This window comes from Aplysia californica, unplaced genomic scaffold (genome assembly GCF_000002075.1).
Source record: "Aplysia californica isolate F4 #8 unplaced genomic scaffold, AplCal3.0 scaffold01573, whole genome shotgun sequence".
Lineage (NCBI taxonomy): Eukaryota > Metazoa > Mollusca > Gastropoda > Aplysiida > Aplysiidae > Aplysia > Aplysia californica.
The window spans coordinates 43,058-53,884 of NW_004798843.1; the positions used below are offsets into that span (position 1 = coordinate 43,058).

The following is a 10,827-nucleotide window of genomic DNA, read 5'->3' on the forward strand; positions in this document are numbered from 1 at the left end:
GAAGTCTGATTCCCTGTAAAGACTTCTCTGTTGACACCCACCCCAAGGCGCTCATATGACCTAATGCAGTTGCGAGCGCCGTAAAACCCTCTTCTATACAAAAAGAGCTGAGAGCTTTCTGAAACTACCTCAACTTCCTGGGAAGCATACAGTGCAAGCAGCCATTTATAGGCGCTAAAACACTAACATAATGACAAGATCTTTCGTTGTCTAAAGCCGGGTAGCCGGGTACCCATTCCCACCTGAATGAAGCGAGGAAAATTTGTGTAAAGTGCCTTTCCCAAAGACACAACGTCGGGCCCGCGGCTCGAACCCCCGAATCCGTAACCTCACGATTACGAGTCCGGTAGCCTAACCACAAGGCCACCGACGCCGCTTCTGATGTCGGCGCCAATACTGCTTTTGATCTATGTGCCGCGGCCTCGATATTACTTCTGATCCCCATGCTAACAATAGTGCGGTCAAAAATTCGTGACGCAACTTATCCTCAAATACCTCTTTAACGGGTGAACCGGGTCTCCATACTTTGCTCAGCAGTTTGTCTCAATTTGTCTTCACTTAACCATATTTTTCCTTAACAGTTGAGGCCAGATTTTTAAAAAACTTTTCTTCATACATTATAAAAAAAACCTCTACAAAATCTGCTCCTACACCTGGAAAATGGAATTGTTCACAGCACTTCCCCCTTCTCACACACATTTTGTATAGGCACATGTGTACATCTATGGTTACGTCACAGTTCACCAATGATCCTTTTTCGTGGCAAAACTAGTTACAAGAAATTAATTTTATAGCGAACCCTTTTTAGCACCAAAAGTTCTCAAAGCATGCGTTAAATCAAGATAATATCTCGCAATTAGAACAAAATGATGGACTTGCTTTTAAAAGCGATATATAGTTCCAGGTGTAAAATCTTTTAAAATCAGTAGAAACCACCTACTGGGATTTTGTATTAGTATTTAAAAAGGAATGTTCTTGAATAGGGCTAACAGGTCTTCTAAAAAATATTGATCTGTTAAGACAAATTGATATAAGTCACTGTGCAAAAGCTGGAGAGTTTAATATGTTCGATAGTTGAGGAGATTTTACGATAAGAAGTTGCGCCATGAATTTTTGACCATTCTCTATAATCTTTGTGCTGACATTTGGATCATTCTACCCAGTTTTACGATTACTCTACCATTATATCATTAGGCTAGTTAAAATATATATCTTCAGCTTTGTCAAATTATCATTCCGATTTTATTTTGCTGGGGGCTTTTCTTTCTTTGACTGTGCCTACTGCCGTAGCCTACTTATAGAGATCTGGATCAACAGATCTAATCTACTACTAATTGCAGAGAAGAGTCTCTGCTAATAGTAATAGGGCCTACAACTTGCCATCCGCTAGCCTACCTTTAGTGAATTAATTGAGGATTATGTCCCTTGTGACCCGTTCTCCCTGATTGGTTGATTCACTTGTCATAGAGGGTGGGTAAGGTCAAAAGTGAAAGGCCATAGGTCAAATAGCAACTAAACAATGGCAGCTTCGTGTGGAGTAACTTTCGTCGATGTGCTCAAAGCACTGGAAAGGATTTCACCGTTCATTCACAAAACTCCTATCTTCACATCTGAACAAGCAAATAGGAAATGTGGACGACAACTGTTCTTCAAATGCGAAAACTTTCAAAAGTCGGGTTCATTTAAAGCCCGTGGAGCGTTGAATGCCGTACGTTGGTCACATACCCTAGCCCTAACCGCTATTATTACTGACTAACCACTCCTCGCTTTCATTTGTCATTTGTCACTTTCTGCCTTTCTGCTTTCTCGACTAACGATTTATTCACCTGTTGTCGTCCCTGCGTTTTGGTCTACCTTTAGCAGGTTCAAGGACTTGGCTCAAGGTGACAATATAACATAGGCCTACGGAGTGTGTGCCAAATGTTACCTCTGGTTAGATCAGTAGAAGCAGGGATCGTCTCATCGGCATGACTGTTGAGGAAGGCAGAAAATCATAATTGATGCCCCCCCCCCCCTTTTCCCTCCTCATCACCCCTCCCCCATTTTGACACTTTTTAATTAAAGACGAGTTGTGGGCCATTTCGTGAAATTTTATGGGGTATACAGTTACGCTAAATTAGTCTAAATTGACTGCTTTATTTCTTATAAAATTGGTTTCTCCTTTGATAAGGCCGGCTCTATACTCTATTTCTCAGAACGTTCGGGAAAATAAACTTGAACTCTGTTTAATTTCTCCGAACGGTTTCCGTTCTCGAGATTTGTTGATAATAATTATGAATGGAGTGGCCCGTGTGTGTGTGTGTGTGTGTGTGTGTGTGTGTGTGTGTGTGTGTGTGTGTGATAGTGAATGTGCATGTGTGTGTGTGTGTATTACTCTGTATGCCTAAGGTGTGAACTAGGCCTGGGGTGGGGGTGGGGCCTGGAGGGATTTTTCTTTTACATGAAGGATTTTATTTTTTGCTTGATGACTAAATGCAAAATAGGATAATGCCAAGGTTGATCAGTCTTGTTTTCTTTCAGTACGTTTTGAAGGTATTTTCAAATGAAGTAAAGTCTGGGAACATTGCCACAACCACAACTGAAGTATCTGAATATTCAGACTTTTAAAAATTCCTAGCTCTAGAAATTGAATTTGATGTAAAAAAAAAAGAAGCTTTTTCCCAGTCCTTGCAGAATGGCAGAATAAAAGATGACGCCTAAATCTCGCAAATAACCAAAAAAATCTTGAGTACGGAAATTGTTAGGAGAAATAGAGTTCAAGTTTATTTTCCCGAATGTTCGGAGAAAAGTCTCTTGGATAATATATGGAAACTCACTGCCTTTCCCCTTTCATTCAATAACAATAATTCAGTCAACATCATTTTTATCCTACACTTGTGTTCATTTTTTGGTTTTTCTATAATCTACTATGTGAATGCATATTTTTGGTAGAATTAAAACACGTTTTGGTTCTTTTTAGATTCTTTCTCACTTCTTCTTCTTCTGGAAAGTTTATGCCTACATTATCTTTTATCTTCCCAGGTTTTGAAGTGTCAGCAAGTGAAACCAAACGTCAACGGAGTGGTGAGTAAAGCAAATCCTGATGCCTGGTGGGGCGGACGGGACAGGGATGTTTTCTTGTGATTTTGGTTTTCTTGTTATGGTAGTGATGAATTTTATATTAACATTTGAAACAGGTTCCGTTTCATGAGATTGTTCAAAGTTTTAAAAAATTTCATCTAATAGAGAGAATAAAATAATATGTGAGGCAGTGTAGTGAAATCAGGCGCTCGTCAAAATAAAGGAAGTCAAGAAACAGACATTTTTCCACAGGTTTGGTAATTTTTATCGAATTTTTGTTTTTTGGCTCAACACCTTTCCTGCCCATTAAAGAACAAATAGGGGGCTCTTGTGGCCTAGAGGTTAAGGAGTTCGCCTCTCATTCAAAGGTCCCGGGTTCGAATCCTGGTAGCGCCGAAAAAAATTTTTTCTCTAAAATTGTCTACTTTCACCTCCTTTCCTGCTCTCTAGCAGTGTTCTGTCATTTGCTTTCACCTCCACTTTCTGCCCCCACCCCCCTCATCTCCTTCTCCCCCCTCCTCTGAGCTCCTGACTTTTTCTGCTTCCTTTCTGCAGCCTTTCTACTGCTTCTCCTTGGTGCCTTCTTACTGCTGTCTTCCAGCCACACCCCTGATCGTATGGTCGGAAAGATCTACACCAAGCCTTCTCGTACAAGGGCAAAAATCTTGGAGGTCCCATGTGCACTTTGTGCATGTTGAAGATCCCTTGGTGGTCCAAAATTGATAGAGTAGGCTTCGGCTACCACCCGGGCAAAATTCAAAATTTCCTACCAACTGAAAATGTTTGGTGTGTCCTGTGCTCTCATATGACCTCATGCAGTTGCGAGCGCCGTAAAACACTTACCCAAAAAAAAAAAAAAGAACAAATTTCTATGTGAATTTTTACTGAAAAACGTTGATTAAAGGCATAAAAAATGTAAATTTTCAGTTTCCACAGGCTCTCAAACTAAGGAAATAACTCAACTTTGGCGGCCATTTTCTCGCTTATTTTACCACTGAAACCAGGCAACCCCCACCTCCTTCAATTGCGAATATCTTGACTTGTATTGGAGATAAATGGATATTTTTATCATTACAAGCAAGGCAAACGGTCAGGCTTTAAGACAGTACAATAACTTCATATGCCCCCAAATTGACGAGCGCCTGATTCCATCGCGTCGTGGAACATATGATTTTGTTATCCCTAGTAAAGTCAGCTGCACTTGAATACACTGGAGTGCACTTAAACCGAATTCTGAAGGACTGTCAGATTTTCATATGTAGGCAGGTTTTTGGTTTTGAGAGATTTGCTCAAATAGCGATGATTGTTGGAAGCATAGAATTAGGAATGGTGAAATGCCATGTTATCTGCAAATTTCAGCTTTTGAAAGTTTTTTTCATCTCTTCTACATCTTTCAGTAACTGCAATTTGTTTGAGTTTGAGCTGCAGGCTGTATGTATTTTGCGTTTTCTCTTTTACATTATCAGTTGTCAGCTTATGTAATCCACTGAACATTTATACAGTACGTATAGACGAAAGATTAGTTAAAGAAGGTAGAAAGAATGCGCGTCCAGTGCCAGTGACGTCATGAAACACACCATGTGCCCTCACGTCCTGTTTCAATGTAGGACCTCTATGTGAATTAACTTAGTAGAGATAATAGGCCATGACCAATTGAAGGTGGCGTGATAGACATACATTCGCTGTTCTGGTTTACCAATTACATCCCTGTCACCACAGGTGACACACTCCAGTGGGAACCACGGCCAGGCGCTGGCATGGGCCGCCCAGCGAGCCAATCTCCCGTGTTGCGTCGTCGTGCCACAGATGGCTCCTGATGTGAAGAAGAATGCAATCCGAGGCTATGGAGCAGAGCTGTTGGAATGTGGACCAAAGCCCAGTGACAGGAAAGTGTCTTTCTTTCTGGAATTTATTGTGCAGTGCTTGCTGTTGAACTTTGAATTTAAGTTGTGAAAACAATCAGAATATCACTGCCCTTCCGATAAGACCGGCTAACCAGCGAAATATCTTTTAAAATTTATTTGACGAATTGATATTAATTTATCCATTTCATATTATCAATATAAGACAGGTCTGAATTTTAACTAACAATGTTTCTAAAATGTTAGAAACAAAGCGGAACAACCTGCCGAGTGCTATGTTGCGGTTTGATGAAGCCAAATAGATTTTTGCTTCTCATATGAAATTTACTCTGCTAGAGCAAGGATTATTTCTATGTCACTCTAGGCATGCCATGTAATTGAAATTCCGTGGAAGTGTTGAGTTGTGGTTGATTTGAAGATGTTCAGAAGGCATGCAGATAGTTGGGAAAATAAGATTTTAATTGGATCCACTTGTGCTTCACAGTATCTTCTAGTTTTCACCTCCATTCTTAGTCACAAATATACAGCATGCCACAGATTGTAATAATTAAGCAATATATATTATGTCTTTCTACGTTGACATGGATGCTGTGGTATGGTTCACACCTTCTACTTCTATTGCTGTTTTTCTATTGTTCTAGTCTGCCTCCTTCTTTTTTGTGGTCATGACCTTGTGCTGATTCTTTGTGTGTGTGAGCGTGCGTGTGTGTGTGTCTCTGTGTCTATTTCAAGTGTATCTGACTGACCTACCCATTCCTTTTTTTTTGTTTTGCCAGGCAAACAACTGTATTTCTGTTTACCTATTTTTTTTCTTCTTTTCTTGATAATCACAGAAATGAGGCTTGTGACAAAGTACAGGACGATAGGAACTTTGAGTTAATTCCCCCTTATGACCACGTGGATGTGATTGCTGGACAGGTTGGTTTTTTAGTCTGTTGGGTGCAAGAGAAAAACAAAGTATGTCACTTTTTGGCATTTTGAGAAAAGCAAAAATCAGAAGCTTGACAACTCATGTGTTGTTTTTTTTCCAGAATTTATTTTTTATGCCTGGAATTGAGTAACTCACTACATTTTATTACTTTACTCACAAATGGGACAGAAGAGGCTGGAAAACACTTTCCAGCCAACATCACAACTCATATTGGCCAAATACTAAAAAGTGACATATCATGTTGTTGTTTTTTTGTACCCTTCATTTACATTCTGACATAATTAACCCAACAGAATTTAAAATTAATTCCTTGGCCAAACTAACAATGCTTAATATGTGTCTCACACACACACTTGACCGTATGAAGTTATGAGCGCCATATAATACTTATGCTTGGCTCTCACTGTTTTTTTTTAGAGCACACATAAAATTCCTCTTCCTTTCCTATCTTCTTGTAAATATTTGGATTGGATAAGAGAGAAACTGTTCTTTTCACCAAGAATCAGGCCTACTCCCAGTGTCTACTGGGTAGACAAGCCGCGGCAGTGATGCACATTCAGCGTCTATTCAGTAGATGTATTGATTTCGAAGAGCTTAGAAAATGTTAACTTTATCTGAAAGTGACAAGCAAAGAAGGCTGCTGTTTTCTTTATGCCAAGTTTTTTGTTTGATCAGGGCACCATAGCTGTGGAGCTGTTGGAGCAAGTGCCTTTCCTGGACGCTATCCTGGTCCCCATCAGTGGAGGTGGGATGTCCTCGGGAATCTGTATCGCTGCCAAGACCATCAAACCGGACATCAAAAGTAGGTCAAAGTCTATGCACTGTTCTACTTGCCTTTGGTGAGGTTATGGTTATCAATTTGTCAACATATTGCCATTTTCTGCTTTGGTTTTTATTTTAAATAACATTTATATCATGCGCTCAAAATTGTTCAAGACGGACACCTGTTGAGTTGCCAGGAGAAAAGTGATTGTCATAGACTTGGACAAGTGGGTGTCTTTAACCATGTCAGAGTCATTATGATATTAGAAAAAACCAAGGGAGGAAGTGGGAAGTTATCGTGTGTACTAGTAATTGTCTCAGACGGATGGTTGTTAAAGCAGGTTTGACTGTACTAATCTATTTATTACTTTAAAAAAAAATTGTTTATTTGGTATGCTATTCTCTATTAACGCCTCTAATCTTCTACACTTATGTGACATATTTGTGCTTTTTGTACTGTAAAACTCAATCTAAAACTAAATTCTCGAGTTCTATTTTTCAGTATTCATCGTGGCTCCTAAAGGGAAGCGACTGGAGGAATGTTTGAGAACAGGTAGGTGCACCGTGAAAAAGATTTAAAGCCACACTCTACCTCTTTAGCACCAAAATCTACAATGAAGTTAATTTTACTTGATTTTTCTCATTTTCTCAAAGTATTCCATTCACGGATTAAAAATGTTAAGTTTTGGGAACCATTATCAGTTACATCACAGAAATGGCAAATTAGGGTGAAACCAGGCTATCTGAAGGACTATTTTCAAAAGCTAAAGACTCAAAAACCATCCGTGCTATCTATGAACTAATTACATTATAATATATTTGTAATCTTCACACAAATCTTAACAAAATGACACTAGCTTTTCTTGAAATTGTACATTTATATTAATAATTTTATTACTTTTAGAAGACTTGCGTATTAGCGAATGACATAAGTAGTCATAATAGCAAAGTAAAAAAATCATTAAATTATATTCTTTTCAAAAATTATAAAAAGCTAGCGTTATTTTATTTATTTGGATTTGCTTGGTGCACTTACCCTCCAAATTTCATGTCTCTATCTTGAACGGTTTTTTAAGTTTTTGGCTTATAAGGCCAAGAAATTAACATTTTGAGGAAAGGAGCAAAAACATTTCAAAATTGCTTTAAAGCATTGTATTGGCTCACAATGTTACCAACTTTATGGAGCTATCTCTTTGGAATAGAGCTTTTGGAGTACTTCCATTGGATTTAGCACTTAATTTTAAAGGGAAGTTTCTAAAGACTGAAAAAACATTGTTTAAACCCAGACTGGACCCCAAACACCCATGTGTGGCCTTAAACTGTTGTTAGTCATGGGCAGAGAACCAAAAGTCTGGCTGATGGTCTGAGAGAGCTCAGAGACCATCTCCTTACAAACAACTGTAAACGGTTAGATTTTTTAGTTCTTGTAAAAAATTAGTAAGCAATGAGATTGGCGAACTACTTGTGGGTGTAAAGATAATTTCTTAAATGGACCCAGTTGGTGTCTGTAAATCTAACAAACAGTTGACTATCAGTGAGTGCTCTCTGCCATGACATCCCCAGGCAAGCGTCCTTGGGAAGGGCCGCCCCAGTACCTGGACACCATTGCAGACGGCATCCGGCTACAGCAGACGGGCTACATCACCACACCCATACTCATGGAACTGGCCGAGAAAGACGTCTTTGAGATGGTTGGTGGTTTTGTGATAGTCTGATGCAGGGGCCTCAAACTCAAAGTCTGTTGGCTAATTAAGGCCCTCAGGAGGATATTTTGGGGTCCCTACTTGACATTAAAGTTTTATTTTAATATTTCCCAAGTTTGATCAGTTGTTTTTTACTATTGTGAGGAAACATTTGATTGGGGTTTTCAGGCTGAGCTGTTCGACAAATCTGTAAGTTCTTTTAGAAAACAGTGGTGTGGATACAAAGAAAATACAGCGGTTCAGTTGGGAAATGGCATATATTGTACAAGCTATCTCTGATCTCAAGTCTTTGGTGTTCATGTTATCCTTGCCCAACTGTATCTATGTTTAAAAAAAACCAACACTCCTCTCTGCCATGAACTTTACTTTGTCAAATTACAGATCCAAACTTACAAATGAGTGTCTTCTAGTCATGTCGAGGGTCTCACTTGCTCTCTCGCTCATGCCATAAGCTGTGTAAGAGGAAGAATTGCCAGGTCTCTGCCAGCAAGGGGCAGATATAAAAGGACCATGTGTTCTAATGTGTTGTTAATAATGTAAAAATTGAGAAGATTAGATCAGTTGTACTTTTAAAAAATACTTAAGACTTTTTCGGTGGGGGGTGGGGGGGTGCTTACTGCCCAGGCTCGCTCAAACTCTACTTGTGGGGGAGGGGGGGCTGCCCAGGCTCGCTAAGACTCTACTCCAGTGGCCCCCAGGTAATTTGAGTTTGATATTTTCAACTGCATATGGTTTCTTATAACAGTTTACTTGACCTACATTTTATTGTGTAGCTGAGTCGTTCTGCTGGGATGTTGTATCTCTCTCAACCCGAGTTGACGCTGACAGGCAGAATCGGAAGCCCACCTCCTAAACGGTCTATATTGTCTTGAAAGGGACGTGAAAACACTTACATTGAAAGAAAAATCTGTGACACTTACAGGTTGACTATAGCTCAATGTACCGGAACTTTACATGTTGTGCAAACCTGACTGTTATTGTTAATGCATTGCTGGTTCAGAGTCAGACAAATTCGTTGAGGGTTTTTCGACTACTCAATCACTTGATACACTATTGTCCATCTGTCTTATGGTAAATTTAAAATGTTTCCTAATTCCCATTTTTTTCTTTCAGAGTGATGAAGAAATTATTGAAGGAATGAAGTTCAGCTTCGAGAGAATGAAGGTACACTGAGTGTTCTTATTTGGAATGTCTTTTAGTTCAAAAAGTTCCTTTAGGTTTCAATGTAAACAGTGTTTGAAGGTTAGCTGTCTCCCTGTAGGTTAATGTGCTTATGCCTGTTCTGGTTGCAATAACCGGTGTCTGTTATAGCAGTTAGGCACTTCGTTGTGGCACACAGGAGATCTGAGTTTGATTTCAGAGTGGGGAGCATTTTTATCGAGCACCTCGGTCTTTCTGCTGGAGTGTAATATCCCTCTCAGCCTGGGTTGGGTGATCTAAATTATATCATTGGGGCATAAATACTCATTTTTTTAATGGTTGAAATTAATTTGATTAATTTTAATTAAAGTATGTGTCAGTGTCAGGATGCCGTGGAATCAGGCGCTCGTCAATTTGTGGGCATGTGGAGTTATTGGTATCATCTGAAAGCTGATTTATTTGCCTTGCTTCCAATGGAATAGATATATACATCCATCTATCTCAAACAGAACTCAAGACATCTGCGATTGAAGGAAGTGGTTTCAGTGGTGAAATTACCGAGAAAATGGCCGCCAAAGTTTGGTATATCCAATAGCCAAAGAGTCTTTGAAAACTGAAAAATGACATAGTTTTTGCCTTTAATCAATGGGGTTTGCTAAATTCACGTGGAAATGTGTTTTATGGACATAAAAGAGATTGAGCCAAAAAATAAAAATTGGATAGAAAATTTCCAAACTGGCGGAAAGATGCCTGTTTCTTCAATTTCTGTATTTTGACGAGCGCCTTATTTCACCACACTGCCTCACATGCCTCTTCGATTTTGTATGGCTTGTTATTTTCATGAGCTGGTAAGTTCTGAAAGCCTGATTATTGCTTGATGCTGACTACTCGTTTTGGGTTGTTTTTTTTTTGTTTTTTTTTTTAAAATAATTTTTTTAAAAATGCTGATTCTACTCAATTTCTCTACGTTTATCGTTTTTGTTTTTGATGGGTGATTGGCAGGTGCTCTTTCTTTCCTATCAAACATGTATCGTTCTTTTCTCTCCTTTTTTTGTGTTTATTGCTCTCTTGTAACAACTCTAATTTTTTACACTTATAGGACCCTGACCTAATTGTGTTGCAGATGCCGTAAAATGCTTTCTAACTCCCCCTGGGGCAGTGCCACTGACTGTAGTGTCTTTAGGCCATTCTCAAATGGGGGACATTTCTCGTTCAAGCATAGTAGAATTGTAAATGGGCTGACTCATGTCACGCTCATAACTGTGCCTAAACTACAACAGGGAACTGCTGCTTTTTCTTTCCTGATCCTTACTATTGTCATTTTCCTCTACTTCTTTTGTATGTTTGTCACTCTCTTGTGACCTGCTAT

The 10,827-nt window shown here is 39.2% G+C and overlaps 1 protein-coding gene across 1 annotated transcript in view; it reads left to right on the top strand.

Moving 5' to 3' along the window:
• The first annotated feature begins 1,519 nt into the window (after positions 1–1,519).
• Positions 1,520–10,827, top strand: part of dar1 (amino acid racemase) — a 9,721-nt gene continuing 413 nt past the window's right edge. The window contains exons 1-8 of the mRNA NM_001246220.1: positions 1,520–1,708; positions 3,022–3,063; positions 4,780–4,946; positions 5,756–5,840; positions 6,529–6,655; positions 7,118–7,168; positions 8,179–8,306; positions 9,432–9,482. Coding sequence (NP_001233149.1) covers positions 1,520–1,708; positions 3,022–3,063; positions 4,780–4,946; positions 5,756–5,840; positions 6,529–6,655; positions 7,118–7,168; positions 8,179–8,306; positions 9,432–9,482 — 840 coding nt within the window. The remainder of the gene's footprint in view (positions 1,709–3,021; positions 3,064–4,779; positions 4,947–5,755; positions 5,841–6,528; positions 6,656–7,117; positions 7,169–8,178; positions 8,307–9,431; positions 9,483–10,827) is intronic.